Source organism: Salmo salar, chromosome 11 (assembly GCF_965601325.2).
Source record: "Salmo salar chromosome 11, fSalSal1, whole genome shotgun sequence".
Lineage (NCBI taxonomy): Eukaryota > Metazoa > Chordata > Actinopteri > Salmoniformes > Salmonidae > Salmo > Salmo salar.
This window is the reverse complement of record NC_138301.1, coordinates 116,059,808-116,080,786: the sequence shown is the minus strand read 5'-3', so window position 1 is coordinate 116,080,786 and position 20,979 is coordinate 116,059,808. Positions and strand designations below refer to the sequence as shown.

General features: G+C 41.3%; 1 protein-coding gene across 1 annotated transcript in view; it reads right to left on the bottom strand.

Annotated features, from left to right (window-relative positions):
* LOC106591039 (relaxin receptor 2) overlaps nucleotides 1–20,979 on the bottom strand; it is a 270,511-nt gene that overhangs the window by 158,413 nt on the left and 91,119 nt on the right. The window contains exons 7-8 of the mRNA XM_045690182.2: nucleotides 18,309–18,380; nucleotides 5,609–5,680 (exon numbers count right to left, since the gene is read on the bottom strand). Of these exons, the coding sequence (XP_045546138.1) occupies nucleotides 5,609–5,680; nucleotides 18,309–18,380 (144 nt within the window). The remainder of the gene's footprint in view (nucleotides 1–5,608; nucleotides 5,681–18,308; nucleotides 18,381–20,979) is intronic.

Below are 20,979 nucleotides of genomic sequence, written 5' to 3'. Positions count from 1 at the left end.
CTCTTATTCTGCAAGGACTTTACAGTGTCCCAGAACTTTTTTGAGTTTGTGTTACAGGAAGCAAATTTCTGTTTGAAAAAGCTAGCCTTGGCTTTTCTAACTGCCTGTGTATATAGGCATATTATTATATATATATTATATTATGCATATATTATGATCTAAACTAGTATTACTATGATCTATACTAGTATTATTATGATCAAAACATATATTATTTTTATCTATACTATTACTTTATGATCTATATTGTTATTATCTATATTATTATTGTCTACATTATTATTATGATCTATATTATTACTATTGTTATCTATATTATTAGTATTATCTATATTATTAGTATTATCAATATTAATAATATGATCTATACTATTATTATTATGATCAATATTATTATTATCTATATTATTATTATCTCTATTATTATTATCTATATTATTATTATTATGATCTATACTATTATTATTATGATCTATACGATTAATATTAGGATCTATATTATTATTACCTATATTATTATCTATATTATTATTATTATCTATATTAATAATATGATCTATACTATTATTAATATGATCAATATGATTATTATCTATATTATCATTATTATCTATATTAATATTTTGATCTATACTATTATTATTATTATTATTATTATGATCTATATTATTATTATTATCTATATTATTATTATTATCTATATTAATAGTATGATCTATACTATTATTATTAAGATCTATATTATTATTATTATTATTATGATGATCTATATTATTATTATCTATATTATTATTATTATCTATATTATTATTTATATAATTATTATTATCTATATTAATATTATGATCTATACTATTATTATGATCAATATTATTATTATATCTCTATTATTATTATGATCTATATTATTAGTAGTATCTATATTATTATGATCTATACTATTATTATTATTATCTATATTATTATTATTATTATCTATATTATTATTATCTATATTATTATTATGATCATTATTATTACTATGATCTATACCATTGTTATTAAGATCTATATTATTATTATTATCTATATTATTATTACGATCATATTATTATTAGAATCTATATTACTATTATCTATATTATTATTAATATGATCTATATTATTATTATTATGATCTATATTATTATTATTATGGTCTTTACTATTATTATTATTATCTATATTATTATTATCTATATTATTATTACGATCATATTATTATTATAATCTATATTACTATTACCTATATTATTATTATTGTTTATATATTTATTATTATGATCTATATTATTATTATTATTATCTATATTATTATTATTATGATCTATATTATTATTATGGTATTTTCTATTATTATTATTATCTATATTATTATTACGATCATGTTATTATTATAATCTATATTACTATTACCTATATTATTATTATTGTTTATATATTTATTATTATGATCTATATTATTATTATTATCAATATTATTATTATTAACTATATTATTATCTATATTAATATTATCTATATTATTATCTATTTTAAAATTATCTATATTATTATCTATACTAATATTATCTATATTATTATTATCTACATTATCATTATTATCTATATTATCATTATCTATATTATCATTATTATTTATATCATTATTATCTATTTTATTATTATCTATATTATCATTATTATCTATATTATTGTTATCTAAATTACTAATATTATAAACAATATTATTATCTATATTATTGTTATCTATATCATTACTATTTTCTATATTATTATTATTATCTACATTATTATTATTTATAATATTACTATTTAGTATATTATTATTATTATCTATATTATTATTAGAATCTTTATTATTATTATTATCTATATCATTACTATCTATATTATTATGACCTATATTATTATCTATATTATTATTATCTATATTATTATCTTCACAGCATTGTTTGGAAAAAGCTCTCAAGTTAAGAATTCCACTGAACTTTTTTAACACGTATTGTATCCTGTGCACGTGGCATATATATATATATATATATATATATATATATATATATATATATATATATATATATATATATATATATATATATATATGAAGCTGGAGTCTTATATCTTCCTCTCTAACTTTAAGCATCAGCTGACAGAGCAGCTTACCGATCACTGTACCTGTACACAGCCAATCTGTAAATAGCACACCCAACTACCTCATCCCCATATTATTACTTACCCTCTTGCTCTTTTGCACCCCAGCATCTCTACTTGCACATCATCATCTGCACATATATCACTCCAGTATTAATGCTAAATTATAAATATTTTCGCCTCTATGGCCTATTTATTGCCTACCTCCCTACTCTTCTACATTTGCACACACTGTACATAGATCTTTCAATTTTTCTTTCCTTTTGTATTATTGACTGTGCGTTTTCTTATGTGTAACTCTGTGTTGTTGTTTGTGTTGAACTGCTTTGCTTTATCTTGGCCAGGTCGCAGTTGTAAATGAGAACTTGTTCTCAACTGGCCTACCTGGTTAAATAAAGGTGAAATAAAAAATAATAAATAAATAAATAAAAAACTTCAAAGGGATAGGGAGAACGAGTGAGCAAGACAGAGAACTAGAGGGACTGAGCAAGACAGAGAACTAGAGTGAGTGAGAAAAACAGAGAACTAGAATGAGTGAGCAAGACAGAGGACTAGAGCAAGTGAGAAAGACAAAGAACTAGAGTGAGTGAGAAAGACAGAGAACTAGAGTGAGTGAGAAAGACAGATGTGTTGAACATAGTTCTACAACAACGTAAGAGAAAGATACAGGTGAAGAGAACATAATGATGAGGAGAATGAGGAGAGGAGTAAAGAGAGGAATAAGGAGAGAAGAGAAATAGGGAGAGGAAAAAAAGGAGAAGAGTAGAGAGGAGTAAGGAGAGGAGTAAGGAGTAAGGAAAGAAGTAAGGAGAGGAGAAAAGGAGAGGAGTAAGGAGAGGAATAAGGAGAGGAATAAGGAGAGGAGTAAGGAAAGGAGTAAGGAGAGGAGAAAAGGAGAGGCGTAATGAAAGGAATAAGGAGAGGAATAAGGAGAGGAATAAGGAGAGGCGAAAAGGAGAGGCGAAAAGGAGAGGAGTAATGAAAGGAATAAGGAGAGGAATAAGGAGAGGAATAAGGAGAGGCGAAAAGGAGAGGAGTAAGGAGAGGAATAAGGAGAGGAATAAGGAGAGGTATAAGGAGAGGCGAAAAGGAGAGGAGTAAGGAGAGGAATAAGGAGAGGAGCAAGGAGAGGAGAAGAGGAGAGGAGTAAGGAGAGGAGTAAGGAGAGGAGAAAAGGAGAGAAGTAAGGAGAGGAGTAAGGAGAGGAATAAGGAGAGGTGAAAAGGAGAGGAGTAAGGAGAGGAATAAGGAGAGGAATAAGGAGAGGAGTAAGGAAAGGAGTAAGGAGAGGAGAAAAGGAGAGGCGTAATGAAAGGAATAAGGAGAGGAATAAGGAGAGGCGAAAAGGAGAGGAGTAATGAAAGGAATAAGGAGAGGAATAAGGAGAGGAATAAGGAGAGGCGAAAAGGAGAGGAGTAAGGAGAGGAATAAGGAGAGGAATAAGGAGAGGTATAAGGAGAGGCGAAAAGGAGAGGAGTAAGGAGAGGAATAAGGAGAGGAGCAAGGAGAGGAGAAGAGGAGAGGAGTAAGGAGAGGAGTAAGGAGAGGAGAAAAGGAGAGAAGTAAGGAGAGGAGTAAGGAGAGGAATAAGGAGAGGTGAAAAGGAGAGGAGTAAGGAGAGGAATAAGGAGAGGAGCAAGGAGAGGAGAAGAGGAGAGGAGTAAGGAGATTATAAAAGGAGAGGAGTAAGGAGAGGAGTAAGGAGAGGAGTAGGGAGAGGCAAAAAGGAGAGGCGAAAAGGAGAGGAGAAAAGGAGAGGAGAAAAGGAGAGGAGTAAGGAGATTATGAAAGGAGAGGAGTAAGGAGAGGAGAAAAGGAGAGGAGTAAGGACAGGAGTGAGGCGAAAAGGAGAGGAGTAAGGCGAGGAAAAAAGGAGAGGAGAAAGGAGAGGAGTAAGGAGAAAAGGAGAGGAGTAAGGATATGAGTAAGGAGAGGAGTAAGGATATGAGTAAGGAGAGGAATAAGGAGAGGAATAAGGAGAGGAGAAAAGGAGAGGAGTAAGGATATGAGTAAGAAGAGGAATAAGGAGAGGAATAAAAAGAGGAGTAAGGAGAGGAATAAGGAGAGGAGAAAAGGAGAGGAGTAAGGACAGGAGTGAAGCGAAAAGGAGAGGAGTAAGGCGAGGAAAAAAGGAGAGGAGAAAGGAGAGGAGTAAGGAGAAAAGGAGAGGAGTAAGGATATGAGTAAGGAGAGGAGTAAGGATATGAGTAAGGAGAGGAATAAGGAGAGGAATAAGGAGAGGAGAAAAGGAGAGGAGTAAGGATATGAGTAAGGAGAGGGATAAGGAGAGGAATAAGGAGAGGAGAAAAGGAGAGGAGTAAGGATATGAGTAAGAAGAGGAATAAGGAGAGGAATAAGGAGAGGAGAAAAGGAGAGGAGTAAGGATATGAGTAAGAAGAGGAATAAGGAGAGGAATAAAGAGAGGAGTAAGGAGAGGAATAAGGAGATAAGTAAGGACAGGTGTAAGGAGGGGAATAAGGACATGAGTAAGGACAGGTGTAAGGAGGGGAATAAGGACATGAGTAAGGATAGGAATAAGGAGAGGAGTAAGGAGAGGAGTAAGGAGGGGAATAAGAAGAGGAGTAAGGAGAGGAATAAGGAGATAAGTAAGGAGAGGAGTAAAGAGAGGAATAAGGAGATGAGTAAGGAGAGGAGCAAGGAGATGAGTAAGGAGAGGAATAAGGAGAAGAATAAGGAGAGGAGTAAGGAGAGGAGCAAGGAGATGAGTAAGGAGAGGAATAAGGAGACGAGTAAGGAGCTGAGTAAGGAGAGGAATAAGGAGATGAGTAAGGAGAGGAGTAGGGAGAGGAATAAGGAGATGAGTAAAGAGAGGGATAAGGAGAGGAGCAAGGAGATGAGTAAGGAGAGGAAGAGAGGAATAAGGAGAGGAGTAAGGAGAGGAGAAAAGGAAAAAGAAAAGGAAACCAGTATCATATTTTCAATGAGACTCAGGAGGAGACGGAGGTGAATTTTGTTATTGAGTGCCCCGTACCGGGATTGCACCCGCAGTCTTCGGAGCCGGAGCTCCACCATCCGTCCACAAAAGTTTTAGTAAGCCCAATTGGAATTAATGCTTAAAGTTTTACCTCTATCCCAAACTTTAATCCTTAACTTAACCCTAGAGTTGTTTCTGTTTTAACCCTATGCCTTAACCCAGTCTGAATGAATGCCTAAACTTAGCCATAGAGTTGTTTCTGTATGCCTAAATTGTACATGTTTATGAAAGAACGTCGGAACATGAAGTCAGACTGTGATATCTTGTTAAGGAGGGAAGAAAAACAATGTGTTTGGACAACTAAAATTAATGACACATACATTTATTATATTATATTTCCTTCGTCAAACACAATGTGTGTGTGTATGCACGTGCATCTGTACGTGTGTGTGTGTGTGTGTGTGTGTGTGTGTGTGTGTGTGTGTGTGTGTGTGTGCAACTCACAGGAACATGAGGGAGGTGAGGCCGGTGAAGGTGTCTTGGGAAACACTGTTAAGAGGGTTGTGATCCAACACCCTGGTGAGAGAAAGAGAACCAAAGACCATACTGCACAGTTATGGAGAGAGAACCAAAAACCTTACAGTACAGCTATGGAGAGAGAGAGAGAGAGAGAGAGACAACCAAAGACCTTATGCTACAGTTATGGAGAGAGAGAGAACCAAAGACTTTACGGTACAGTTATGGAGAGAGAAGGAACCAAAGACCTTACGGCACAGGTATGGAGAGAGAGAGAACCAACGACCTTACGGTACAGGTATGGAGAGAGAGAGAACCAAAGACCTTACGGCACAGGTATGGCGAGAGAGAAACAGTCAAAGACCTTACGGTACAGTTATGGAGAGAGAGAGAGAAACCAAAGACCTTACGTGTCACGTCCTGACCAGTAAAAAGGGTCATATGCCATAGTAGTATGGTCAGGGCGTGGCAGGGGGGTTGTTTTGTGTGTTTTGGGGTTTTTTGGTTCAAGGGGAATTTGTTTTAGTTTTCATTTTCTATGCTTCGTTTTCCATGTTTGGCCGAGTATGGTTTCCAATCAGAGCCAGGTTTCTTTCGTTGTCTCTGATTGGAAGCCATACTTAGGCGGCCTGTTTTCCTTTGGGTTTTGTGGGTGGTTGTTTTCCGTATAGTCAGCATACCTTACGGAACTGTTGGCGGTCGTTTGGTTGTTTTTGTTGAAGTGTCATCATTTAATAAAGTAAGAATGAGCACTCAACACGCCTTGGTCTGTTCACTACGACGCCTGTGACATTACGGTAGAGATATTGAGAGAGAGAGGCAACCAAAGACCTTACAGGAACAGTTATGGGTTGAGAGAGAACCAAAGACCTTACGGTACAGTTATGGGTTGAGAGAGAACCAAAGACCTTACGGTACAGTTATGGAGAGAGAGAGAACCAAAGACCTTACGGTACAGTTATGGGTTGAGAGAGAACCAAAGACCTTACGGTACAGTTATGGAGAGAGAGAGAACCAAAGACCTTACGGTACAGGTTTGGAGAGAGAGGCAACCAAAGATTTTACGGTACAGTTATGGAGAGAGAGAGAACCAAAGACCTTACGGTACAGTTATGGAGAGAGAGAGAACCAAAGACCTTACGGTACAGGTTTGGAGAGAGACAGACAACCAAAGACCTTACGGTACAGTTATGGAGAGAGAGAGAACCAAAGACCTTACGGCACAGTTATGGGTTGAGAGAGAACCAAAGACCTTACGGTACAGTTATGGAGAGAGAGAGAACCAAAGACCTTACGGTACAGTTATGGAGAGAGAGAGAACCAAAGACCTTACGGTACAGTTATGGGTTGAGAGAGAACCAAAGACCTTACGGTACAGTTATGGAGAGAGAGAGAACCAAAGACCTTACGGTACAGTTATGGAGAGAGAGAGAACCAAAGACCTTACGGTACAGTTATGGAGAGAGAGAGAACCAAAGACTTTACGGTACAGTTATGGAGAGAGAGAGAACCAAAGACCTTACGGTACAGTTATGGAGAGAGAGAGAACCAAAGACCTTACGGTACAGTTATGGAGAGAGAGAGAACCAAAGACCTTACGGTACAGTTATGGAGAGAGAGAGAACCAAAGACCTTACGGTACAGTTATGGAGAGAGAGAGAGAGAGAGACCAAAGACTTTACGGTACAGGTTTGGAGAGAGAGGCAACCAAAGATTTTACGGTACAGTTATGGAGAGAGAGAGAACCAAAGACTTTACGGTACAGTTATGGAGAGAGAAGGAGCCAAAGACTTTACGGTACAGTTATGGAGAGAGAGAGAACCAAAGACTTTACGGTACAGTTATGGAGAGAGAGAGAACCAAAGACCTTACGGTACAGTTATGGAGAGAGAAGGAGCCAAAGACTTTACGGTACAGTTATGGAGAGAGAAGGAGCCAAAGACTTTACGGTACAGTTATGGAGAGAGACAACCAAAGACCATATAAATTAAAATACATCCAAAGTGCCAATAGGTTTCATACATTTATTCAACACAGTCTAACCCTACAGAGAAATTACACAATACAACAGATTTGCTTTACATGAAATACAGTACGTAGCTTAATGGCATATCTGATTGTGCTTTCAGCCAAATAATGACCACAAACGATTAATATACGCAAATCCAAAGAAGCTTTCAAAGTGTTCAATTAAGCAAACTATGAAAAACAACGAAGAAAAACAATGAATCTGCTCGATTGAGCCACAGAGCACAGATACCTGTTAGGGCTAGGGGGCAGTATTGACACGGCTGGATAAAAAAACATACCCGATTTAATCTGGTTACCACTCCTACCCAGTAACTAGAATATGCATATACTTATTACATATGGATAGAAAACACCCTAAATTTTCTAAAACTGTTTGAATGGTGTCTGTGAGTATAACAGAACTCATTTGGCAGGCAAAACCCTGAGACATTTTCTGACAGGAAGTGGATACCTGATGTGTTGTATTACCTTTAAACCTATCCCATTGAAAAACACAGGGGCTGAGGAATATTTTGGCACTTCCTATTGCTTCCACTAGATGTCACCAGCCTTTACAAAGTGTTTTGAGTCTTCTGGAGGGAGATCTGACCGAACAAGAGCCATGGAACGATGATGGCCCATTAGACACCTGGCGCGCGAGTTCATGTTGGGTACCCTCGTTCCAATACGTTATAAAAGAGTATGCATTCGTCCACCTTGAATATTATTCATGTTCTGGTTAAAAAAGGCCCTAATGATTTATGCTATACAACGTTTGACATGTTTGAACGAACGGAAATATATTTTTTCCCCTCGTTCATGACGAGAAGTCCGGCTGGCTTAGATCATGTGCTAACAAGACGGAGATTTTTGGACATAAATGATGAGCTTTTTTGAACAAAACTACATTCGTTATGGACCTGTGATACCTGGAAGTGACATCTGATGAAGAGAATCAAAGGTAATGGATTATTTACATAGTATTTTCGATTTTAGATCTCCCCAACATGACGTCTAGTCTGTATCGCAACGCGTATTTTTCTGGGCGCAGTGCTCAGATTATTGCAAAGTGTGATTTCCCAGTAAGGTTATTTTTAAATCTGGCAAGTTGATTGCGTTCAAGAGATGTAAATCTATAATTCTTTAAATGACAATATAATATTTTACCAATGCTTTCTAATTTTAATTATTTAATTTGTGACGCTGACTTGACTGCCGGTTATTGGAGGGAAACGATTTCCTCAACATCAATGCCATAGTAAAACGCTGTTTTTGGATATAAATATGAACTTGATAGAACTAAAAATGCATGCATTGTCTAACATAATGTCCTAGGAGTGTCATCTGATGGAGATTGTAAAAGGTTAGTGCATCATTTTAGCTGGTTTTATGGTTTTGGTTACCCTGTCTTTGAATTGACAAAACATTACACACAACTCTTGTAAATGTACTGTCCTAACATACTCTAAATTTATGCTTTCGCCGTAAAACCTTTTTGAAATCGTAAAACGTGGTTAGATTAAGGAGATGTTTATCTTTCAAAGGGTGTAAAATAGTTGTATGTTTGAAAAATTTGAATTTTGACATTTATTTGGATTCAAATTTGCCGCTCTTGAAATGCACCTGCTGTTGATGGAGTGCACCACGGGTGGCACGCTAGCGTCCCACCTAGCCCATAGAGGTTAAAAAAGAGGAAGGGACGTATCCTTCCCATAAAGTTGATCATACTGTCGTGGCCTGTGGAATGTTTGTCTCACTCCTCTTTAAAGGCTATGAAAAGTTGCTGGATGTCGGCGGGACCTAGAACACGCTGTCGTATACGTCGATCCAGAGCATCCCAAACATGCTCACGTCTGTGAGTACGCAGGCCATGGAAGAACTGGGACATTTTCAGCTTTCAGGAATTGTGTACAGATCCTTGCGACATGGGGCCGTGCATTATCATGCTAAAACATGAGGTGATGGCGGTGGATGAATGGCATAACAATGGGCCTCAGGATTTCGTCAGGGTATCTCTGTGTATTCAAATTGCCATCAATAAAATGCAACTGTGTTGGTTGTCTGTAGCTTATGCCTGCCCATAACATAACCCCACTGCCATCATGGTGCACTCTAGTCACAACGTTGACATCAGCAAACCGCTCACCCACACAACGTCATACACGTGGTCTGCGGTTGTGAGGCCAGTTGGACATACTGCCAAGTTCTCTAAAGCGACGTTGGAGGTGGCTTATGGTAGAGAAATGAACATTAAATTCTCTGGCAACAGCTCTGGTAGACATTCCTGCAGTAAGCATGCCAATTGCCCGCTGCCTCAAAACTTGACACATCTGTGGCATTGTATTCTGAGACCAAACTGCACATTTTAGGGTGGCCTTTTATTGTCCCCAGCACAAGGTGCACCTTTGTAATGATCATGCTGTTTAATCAGCTTCTTGTTATGCCACCACTGTCAGGTGGATGGATTATCTTGGCAAAGGATAAATGCTCACTAACAGGGATGTAAACACATTTGTGCACAACATTTGAGAGAAATAAGCTTTTTGTGCATATGGAAAATGTATGGGATCTTTTATTTCAGAATATGAAACATGGGACCAACACCTTACATATATTATATTTTTGTTCTGTGTAAATACAACAACTTGAAGGTGTTATTTGTATAAATGTACAGTTTGCTGCTGTATTCTGATTTAAACTACTGTCAAATCTTCTAGTGTAACCACAATTGGGACTCAGTCTTAAGTGAGATTTGAACTCCTTACCTACTGGTTGTAAGCAACTTGAAATGTCCTGCTACAGTGCACTAACACCACCAGAAGCATCAGTGTAAAAGAGATATTGCCACAGACTTATTGGCAAGAATGCATTTCTGCACTTTGCTAAAAGCTTCCCAGAATAAAGTAAATAATTGCCCAATTATCACAACCAAGGTAACATCAACATTGCAGTCCTCAAGGAGAGTTGACATAGAGTATGACTGCATTATTTAGGGATTTGAACTTGCAACCTCTTGGTCGGTAGTGGATAGAAGTTTCTGCAGTGCCACCAGGACCATATATTGACTCTCTCAAAAATAAGGGTATGGCTAGGTACACACATTGTTGTTCCCTAGGGTATGAAAATGTCAAAGGTACACTTCACAGGTACACATTTGAACTCACATGGTACATTTTGGTATCTTGTAGGTATATGGGACATTTTCTACTTAATATTTTGAAAATAATGTATGATCATCGCTGCACTTTGATAGGTGGGGGCAATGTACTGGTGGGGTCATTAGCATATGTGGGGGCGTGCGTCAAATATATGTGTATTTGTGCCAACCGTCAGTGGAAGTGTTGTAGCAGTTTAAGTGTTTGATGGTTATGCAGATGCAAGTAGAGCACACCTCCTTTGACACTGTCTGTTCTGTAAACAGTGTAAGAGAATACAGTGCCTTGCAAAAGTATTCACCCCCTTGGTGTTTTTCTGATTTTTATTTGGATTACATGTAGTGGACAAACACAAAATAGTCCAAATTGGTGAAGTGAAATTGGTGAAAAAAAATAACATGTTTCAAAAAAATATATATATATGAAAAGTGGTGCGTGCATTCACCCCCTTTGCTATGAAGCCCCTAAATAGGATCTGGTGCAACCAATTACCTTCAGAAGTCCAACTGTATGCAATCTAAGTGTCACATGATCTGTCACATGATCTCAGTATATATACACCTGTTCTGAAAGGCCCCAGAGTCTGCAACACCACTAAGTAAGGGACACCACCAAGCGGCACCATGAAGACCAAGGAGCTCTCCAGACAGGTCAGGGACAAAGTTGTGGAGAAGTAATGATCAGGGTTGGGTTATAAAAAAAAATCCGAAACTTTGAACATCCCACAGAGCACCATTAAAGCCATTATTAAAAAATGGAAAGAATATGGCAACACAACAAACCTGCCAAGAGAGGGTCGCCCACCAAAACTCACAGACCAACAAGAAGCGCATTAATCAGAGAGGCAACAAAGAGACCAAAGATAACTCTGAAGGAGCTGCAAAGCTCCACAGCGGAGATTGGAGTATCTGTCCATAGGACCACTTTAAGCTGTACACGCCACAGAGCTGGGCTTTACGGAAGAGTGGCCAGAAAAAAATAAGCAAACATGTTTGGTGTTCGCCAAAAGGCATGTGGGACACTCCCCAAACATATGGAAGAAAGTACTCTGGTCAGATGAGACTAAAATGTAGCTTTTAGGCCATCAAGGAAACTGCTATGTCTGGCGCAAACCCTCTCATCACCCGAGAACACCATCCCCACAGTGATGGGATGTTTTTCATTGGCAGGGACTGGGAAACTGGTCAGAATTGAAGGAATGGTGGATGGCGCTAAATACAGGGAAATTCTTGAGGGAAATCTGTTTCAGTCTTCAAGAGATTTGAGACTGGGACAGAGTTTCACCTTCCAGCAGGACAATGACCCTAAGCATACTGCTAAAGCAACACTTGAGTGGTTTAAGGGGAACATTTAAATGTCTTGGAATGGCCTAGTCAAAGCCCAGACCTCAATTCAATTGAGAATCTGTGGTATGACCTAAAGATTGCTGTACACCAGCGGAACCCATCCAACTTGAAGGAGCTGGAGCAGTTTTGCCTTGAAGAATGGGCAAAAATCCCAGTGGCTAGATGTGCCAAGCTTATAGAGACATACCCCAAGAGACTTGCAGCTGTAATTGCTGCAAAAGGTGTCTCTACAAAGTATTCACTTTTGGGGGGGGGGGGGGGGGGGGGTGAATAGTTATGCACGCTCAGGTTTTCAGTTTTTTGTCTTATTTCTTGTTTGTATCACAAAAATATATATTTTGCATCTTCAAAGTGGTAGGCATGTTGTGTAAATCAAATGATACAAACCCCCCTAAAAATCAATTTTAATTCCAGGTTGTGAGGCAACAAAATAGGAAAAATGCCAAGGGGGGTGAATACTTTCGCAAACCACTGTATATCAGTAATAAGCTGCACTGTGAAGAGGTCATTGTGACAGAAGTTTCTTAACTGGAAACTACTACTAAATCCTGGTGGGTCAAACTACAAAAAAAATGTTTTAGATGCATGCCAGCAAAGCCACTACACAACACAACACTAAACAATACATTACTTGCACAATAATGGTGAAGAACGGTTCCCACAAATGGTTAGGCCCTACATGAAGCTGTCCCAACAGCAGAGTCCCAACACCTTACCACTACTTCTTTTTTTTACTAGGCAAGTCAGTTAAGATCAAATTCTTATTTACAATGATGGCCTACACCGGTAAAACCCGGATGACGTTGGGCCAATTGTGTGCCACCCTATGGGACTCCCGATCACAGCTGGTTGGGACACAGCCTGGGAACGAAACAGGGTCTGCAGAGAGGCTTCTTGGATGGGCACTTCTAATGTAACTCTATGGCAGCACCCAAAGGGCTTGAATTTTTTAGCTCTACCCTTAGACTTTGCGGTGAGGTAGTGTCCTCATGAGTAACAGAACACTGAGCCAATCATGGCGCAACTGGAGAACATTACCAACCCATACGCTCCGTTTTTCCTCTGGCTGCCCACCACCACAGAAAGCACTGAGCTAGGCTGATACACCTGCATTTTGGAGCTGCCTTACTCAAGAAAGTAAACGTTTGTATGTGGCTTTACTAACTCAGTAAAAATAAAAATGTTTTTACATTGTTTCCAAAATGACACGTACTAATGCCAAAATAACATGCAAAACAGGCATTTTTTTTGTTGAATAAATGCTAATGATCCCCAGCCAACACATTGCTCCCACCTACATTTCAAAATGCAGTACCTAATGATTGTACCTAATGCTGTGTCCGTAACCAAGTGGGAAGTGGGATTTTACCACATATGACTGGAAAAAATGATCTTGAACGGCCCTCCAATTGGTAATAACTAGTGGGAAACGCGTCTCTCATCCCTGAGCTCTGACTTCTCCCACACCTACTAAGGAAATGACTTCGATAACAGCATTTACGTCAGTTAAATGTAAAAACAAAACATTATTTATAAAAAGCAATCTATTAATATGGTTCTTTAACTATATAATTCGTTTACAAGCATGATAGCTGTACTTTTAGTTTATGGATGATGCAGCTTGTTGGCCATTAGCCAATTGTCATTTCCCAACGACTTAAAAGCACGTGAATGCATCCAACTGGTATTTACGACTGGTAAATTCCCACATTGTTACAAATGCAGCTTAATATTTAATATATTGGGTAGAAAAAATGTACCATTATACCAGATTTTCCACACATCTACCCGAGGACCGTGTGAGTTCCTATTTGTACCTTTCAAGATATCGTGTGTGTACCTTTGACCTTTTTTATACACCAGGGAACAACACTGTACCGTAACTGTACTCTTATATATTAGAGTGTGTGTTCTTGGTGGCTCTGCCGAGACATTAATGCACTCCAAACCAAAATGTTGCAAGTTCAAATCCCGAGAGCATTTATGCACACATTGGGCTGTATCTATCAGGTCCATGCTAGCAGACACCTGCATAGTGTTTGCTTTGGCGGTGTCAGAAGTGGAACTGAGTTACAGCCTCTCCAGGCATTATATCTGAAGTGGAAATTGCAATTGGCTGCACAGAGCTGCATTAACAGAAATCCCATGAAGCCTTGTTTACAAGTTGGAACACGCTTGATCTGATTGAATCTATGTCGAGTGTCCCTGAGCACTGCTACTATTTAGTTGGTGTTGTCAGATAATCGCACAATTATTGACTTGATTCCGGGTAACTTTAAGCAAAGTGGAGAAATGTATTCTTGCAAATAAATCTGTGGCTGATCTCTGTCATGGCTACAGACCTGGAGGAAACAGGTTACTGTTGTCTACGAGGTTGTGAGTTCAAATCCCAGGTGTGGTTATGTCCCAAATGTACTAATCAATGTTGAGGTCAATTCCATATAGAGTAAGTTCCAGTCAATTCAGAAAGTAATTCAAAATTCTCCTGTAAAAAAAACATTGAAAATAATTGTATTTTATTTGAATTTTTCTGCGTACTTATTGTTGTATATTTACTGACAAAATACAGTTCTGCTGTAGAAATACATTTAAAGACTTTTCCAATATTTGGAAAACAGTAGGCGGTAACTCACTATAAAAAAAAAACATGTTTTTGGAACACTTCATGTGACATTTCACATGTAAAATCCTGTGTTTTTGAAACAATTCAAATCAAAGTTTATTTGTCACGTGCGCCGAATACAACAGGTGTAGACCTTACAGTGAATTGCTTACTTAACCAACAGTGTGATTTTTTAAGTAAAAAATAGGTATTAGGTGAACAATAGATAAGTAAAGAAATAAAAACAACTGTAAAAAGACAGTGAAAAATAACAGTAGTGAGGCTATGTACAGGCACCGGTTAGTCAGGCTAACTGAAGTAGTATGTACACATAGGTATGGTTAAAGAGACTATGCATATATGATAAACAGAGATTAGCAGTAGTGTAAAAGAGGGGTTGGGGGGGACAATGCAAATAGTCCGGGTAGACATTTGATTACCTGTTCAGGAGTCTTATGGCTTGGGGGTAAAAACTGTTGAGAAGCCTTTTAGACCTAGACTTGACGCTCCGGTACTGCTTGCCGTGCAGTAGGAGAGAGAACAGTCCATGAATGTGGTGGCTAGAGTCTTTGGCAATTTTTAGGGCCTTCATCTGACACCGTCTGGTGTAGAGGTCCTGGATGGCAGGCAGCTTAGCCCCAGTGATGTACTGGGCCATACGCACTACCCTCTGTAATGCCTTGCAGTCAGAGGCTGAGCAGTTGCCGTACCAGGCAGTGATGCAACCAGTCAGGATGCTCTCAATGTTGCAGCTGTAGAACCTTTTGAGGATCTGAGGACCCATGCCAAATATTTTTTGTTTCCTGAGGGGGAATAGGTTTTGTCGTGCCCTCTTGGTGCGTTTGGACCAATCTATTTTGTTGGTGATGTGGACACCAAGGAACTTGAAGCTCTCAACCTGCTCCACTACAGCCCAGTCATCTCCTTTGCCTTGATTATGTTGAGGGATAGGTTGTTATTTTGGCACCACCCGGCCAGGTCTCTGACCTCCCTATAAGCTGTCTCGTCGTTGTCGGTGATCAGGCCTACCACTGTTGTGTCATCTGCAAACTTAATGATGGTGTTGGAGTCATGCCTGGCCACGCAGTCGTGGGGGAACAGGGAGTACAGGAGGGGACTGAGCACACACCCCTGAAGGGCTCCAGTGTTGAGGATTAGCGTGGCAGATGTGTTGCTACCTACCCCCCACCTGGGGGCGGCCTGTCAGGAAGTCCAGGATCCAGTTGCAGAGGGAGGTGTTTAGTCCCAGGATCCTTAGCTTAGTGATGAGCTTTGGTGTTGAACGCTGAGCTGTAGTCAATGAATAGCATTCTCACTTAAGGTGTTCATTTTGTCCAGGTGGGAAAGGGCAGTGTGGAGTGCAATAGAGATTGCATCATCTGTGGATCTGTTTGGGCTGTATGCAAATTGGAGTGGGTTCTAGGGTTTCTGGGATAATGGTGTTAATGTGAGCCATTACCAGCCTTTCAAAGCACTTCATGGCTACAGACGTGAGTACTACCGGTCTGTAGTCATTTAGGAAGGTTGCCTTTGTGTTATTGGGCACAAGGACTATGGTGGTCTGCTTGAAACATGTTGGTGTTATAGACTCAATCAGGGACATGTTGAAAATGTCAGTGAAGACACCTGCCAGTTGGTCAGCACATGCATTGAGCACACGTCCTGGTAATCCATCTGGCCCTGCGGCCTTGTGAATGTTGACCTGTTTAAAGGTCTTACTCACGTCGGCTACAGAGAGCGTGATCACACAGTCGTCCGGAACAGCTGATGCTCTCATGCATGCCTCAGTGTTGCTTGCCTCGAAGCGAGCATAGAAGTGATTTAGCTCGTCTGGTAGGCTCGTTCCACTGGGCAGCTCGCGGCTGTGCTTCCCTTTGTAGTCTGTAATAGTTTGCAAGCCCTGCCATATTAGACGAGCGTCGGAGCCGGTGTAGTACGATTCAATCTTAGCCCTGTATTGACGCTTTGCCTGTTTGATGGTTTGTCAGAGGGCATAGCAGGATTTCTTATAAGCTTCTGGGTTAGAGTCCTGCACCCTGAAAGTGGCAGCTCTACCCTTATGCTCAGTGCGAATGTTGCCTGTAGTCCATGGCTTCTGGTTGGAATATGTACGTACAGTCACTGTGGGGACAATGTCCTCGATGCACTTATTGATGAAGCCAGTGACTGATGTGGTGTACTCCTCAATGCCATCAGAAGAATCTTGGAACATGTTCCAGTCCCGGAACATGCTAGCAAAACAGTTCTGTAGTTTAGCATCTGCTTCATCTGACCACTTTTTTATAGACCGAGTCACTGGTGCTTCCTGCTTTAATTGTTGCTTGTAAGCAGGAGGATAGAGGATACAACTGTGGTCAGATTTACCAAATGGAGGGCGAGGGAGAGCTTTGTACGCATCTCTGTGTGTGGAGTACAGGTGATCTAGAATTTTTTTCCCTCTGGTTGCGCATTTAACATGTTGATAGAAATTAGGTAAAACTTAAGATTCCCTGCATTAAAATCCCCAGCCACTAGGAGCGCTCCCTCTGGGTGAGCGGTTTCCTGTTTGCTTATTTCCTTATACAGCTGACTGAGTGCAGTATTAGTGCCAGCATCCGTCTGTGGTGGTAAATAAACAGCCACGAAAAGTATGGATGAAAACACTCTTGGCAAATAGTGTGGTCTACAGCTTACATTAAGATACACTACTTCAGGCTAGCAAAATCTAGAGACTTCCTTAGATTTCGTGCACCAGCTGTTGTTTACAAATATGCACAGACCGCCCCCCCCCCCCCCCCCCCCCCCCCGTCTTACCTGAGTGTGCTGTTCTACCTAGCCGGTGCAGCATATATCCCGCAAGCTGAATATCCATGTCATCATTCAGTCACGATTCTGTGAAACATAAGATGATACAGTTTCTGATGTCCCGTTGGTAGGATATTCGTGATCGTACCTCGTCTAATTTATTGTCCAATGATTGCATGTTGGCAAGTAATATTGATGGTAACGGCAGCTTTCCCACTCGCCGTCTGCGGATCCTTACGAGGAACGTGTCCTCTGTGTCCTCTGTACCTGCGTCTCTTTCTCCTGCCAAAAACGTGGATGTTGGCCTTGTCGGGTGTCTGAAGTACATCCTGTGCGTCCTGCTTGTTGAAGAAAAGGTCTTTGTCTAATCCGAGGTGAGTGATCGCTGTCCTGATATCCAGAAGCTCTTTTTTGCCGTAAGATACGGTTACAGAAACATTATGTAGAAAATAAGTTACAAATAGTAAAACTTCTGCCATTTCTTCCGGTGACATGCAATTCAATGTGTTATCGCTGTTCTGCTAAAATATGACCCCACCTTGGATTTTAACTCAAGACCTCTGGACTTTCAAAACAAAGAGGAGTTTCTAATCATTTTTGATGTGATCAAATGGATTATTTTGAGCTGCATTCTTTTGTGATAACGTCTAATAAAAGAGAAATATGGTGATACAGGCTCAGCTGGTTTCTTTTACTGTCTACATTGCAGAACGGCTAGCCCAAATCCGCCCTTTGATGCAGTCTGTTGTATTTGTGCGTGTGTGTATGTGGTGTACCAGCTCTGTACTCACAGCCACCATAAATTACGGAGATCACTGAACACACCAGGACTGAGAGATGAGATGGAGTTCTCACTGAGAAACCTGAGAGAGAGGGGGGAGAGGAGAGAGAGAGCGAGAGAATATAAAAAAATAACAAAGACACAAACAGATAATCAGATGAGAAACATCCTCCTTTCTCCTCCTCCCACCTAGATTCCAGGCTGTATCACAACCAGCTGTGATTGAGAGTCCCATAGGGCGGCGCACAATTGGCCCAGCATCGGCCGGGGTAGGCTGTCATTGTAAATAAGAATTTGTTCTTAACTGACTTGCCTAGCTAATAAAGGTTAAATAAAAAATAAATGACAAAAAAATCCTCCTCCCTACTTCCTCCTCGCTCCTTTGATTTCCCTCCTTTCTCCTGCCTCCTTTCTCCTTCCTCCTCCTTCCTTTCTCCTCCCTCCTCCATCCTTTCTCCTTCCTCCTCATTCCTTTCTCCTTCCCCCTCCCTCCTAACTCCTCCCTCCATCCCCCTCCCTTCTCCTTCTTCCTCCTCCCTCCTTTCTCCTTCCTCCTCCCTCCTTTCTCCTTCCTCCTCCCTCCTTCCTCCTCCTTCCTCCTCCCTCCTTCCCCCTCCCTCCTCCCCCTTTCTCCTTCCTTCTCCCTTCTTTCTCCTTCCTCCTCCTCCTTCCTTTCTCCGTCCTCCTTTCTCTTTCCTCCTCCCTCCCCTCTCCTCCCGCCCTACTTCCTCCTCCCTCCTTTCTCCTTATTCCTCCATCCTTTTTCCTGCCTTCTTCATCCTTCCTCCTCCTTCCTTTCTACTTCCTCCTCCTTCCTATCTCCTTCCTCCTCCCTCCCTCCTTTCTCCTTCCTCCTCCCTCCTTACTCCTTCCTCCTCCCTCCTTACTCCTCCCTCCCTTATTCCTCCTCCTTCCTTTCTCCTTCCTCCTTCTTCCTTTCTCCTTCCTCCTCCCTCCTTTCTCGTTCCTCCACCCTCCAACCTTCCTCCTCCTTCCTTCCTTCCTTCCTTCCTCAATTTCCTCCTCCCTCCCTCCTTCCTCCTCCCTCCTTCCTCCTTTCTCCTCCTTTCTCCTCCCTCCTCCCTCCTTTCTCCTTCCTCCTCCCTCCTTTCTCCTTCCCCCTCCCTCCCTCCTTCCTTTCTCCTTCCTCCTCCTTTCTTTCTCCTTCCTCCTCCCTCCTCTCTCCTTTCTCCTTTCTCCTTCGTCCTCCCTCCTTTCTCCTTCCTCCTTCCTTTCTCCTTCTCCTCCCTCCTTTCTCCATCCTCCTCCCTCCTACCTTTCTCCTTCCTCCTTCTTCATTCTCCTTCCTCCTCCCTCCTTTATCCTCCCTCCTCCTTCCTTTCTCCTTCCTTCTCCCTTCTTTCTCCTTCCTCCTCCATCCTTTCTCCGTCCTCCTTTCTCTTTCCTCCTCCCTCCCCTCTCCTGCCGCCCTCCTTCCTCCTCCCTCCTTTCTCCTTACTCCTCCCTCCTTCCTTTCTACTTCCTCCTCCTTCCTCCTCCCTCCTCCTTCCTTTCTCCTTCCTCCTCCCTCCTTTCTCCTTCCGCCTCCCTCCTTTCTCCTTCCTCATCCCTAACTCCTTCCTCCTTTCTCCTTCCTCCTCCCTCCTTTCTCCTTTCTCCTCGCTCCTCCCTCCTTTCTCGTTCCTCCACCCTCCAACCTTCCTCCTCCTTCCTTCCTTCCTTCCTCATTCCTTTCTCATTCCTCCTCCCTCCCTCCTTCCTCCTCCCTCCTTTCCCCTTCCTCCTCCCTCCCTCCTTCCTTTCTCCTTCCTCCTCCTTCCTTTCTCCTTCCTCCTCCCTCCCTCCATCCTCCTCCCTCCTTCCTCCTCCTTCCTCCTCCTTCCTTTCTCCTTCCTCCTCCCTCCATCCTCCTTCCTCCTCCTTCCTCCTCCTTCCTTTCTCCTTCCTCCTCCTTCCTCCCTCCCTCCTTCCTCCTCCTACCTTTCTCCTTCCTCCTTCTTCATTCTCCTTCCTCCTCCCTCCTTTCTCCTCCCTCCCTACTCCTCCCTCCTTCCCCCTCTCTCCTCCCTCCTCCCTTCTCCCTTCTTTCTCCTTCCTCCTCCTTCCTTTCTCCGTCCTCCTTTCTCTTTCCTCCTCCCTCCCCTCTCCTCCTGTCCTCCTTCCTCCTCCCTCCTTCCTCCTTACTCCTCCCTCCTTTCTCCTTCCTCCTCCTTCCTTTCTTCTGCCTCCTCCCTCCTTTCTCCTTCCTCCTCCCTCCTTTCTCCTTCCTCCTCACTCCCTTCTTCCTCCTCCTTCCTCCTCCTACCTTTCCCCTTCCTCCTTCTTCATTCCTCCTTTCTCCTCCCTCCTTTCTCCTTCCTCCTCCCCCCTCCCTCCTTTCTCGTTCCTCCACCCTCCAACCTTCCTCCTCCTTCCTTCCTTCCTCATTCCTTTCTCATTCCTCCTCCCTCCCTCCTTTCTCCTCCCTCCTTTCTCCTTGCTCCTCCCTCCTTTCTCCTTCCTCCTCCCTCCTTTCTCCTTCCTCCTCCCTCCTTTCTCCTTTCTCCTCCCTCCTTTCTCCTTTCTCCTCCCTCCTTTCTCCTTCCTCATCCTTCCTTTCTCCTTCCTCATCCTTCCTTTCTCCTTCCTCCTCCCTCCTCTCTCCTTTCTCCTTTCTCCTTCCTCCTTCCTTTCTCCTTCCTCCTCCCTCCTTTCTCCATCCTCCTCCCTCCTTCCTCCTC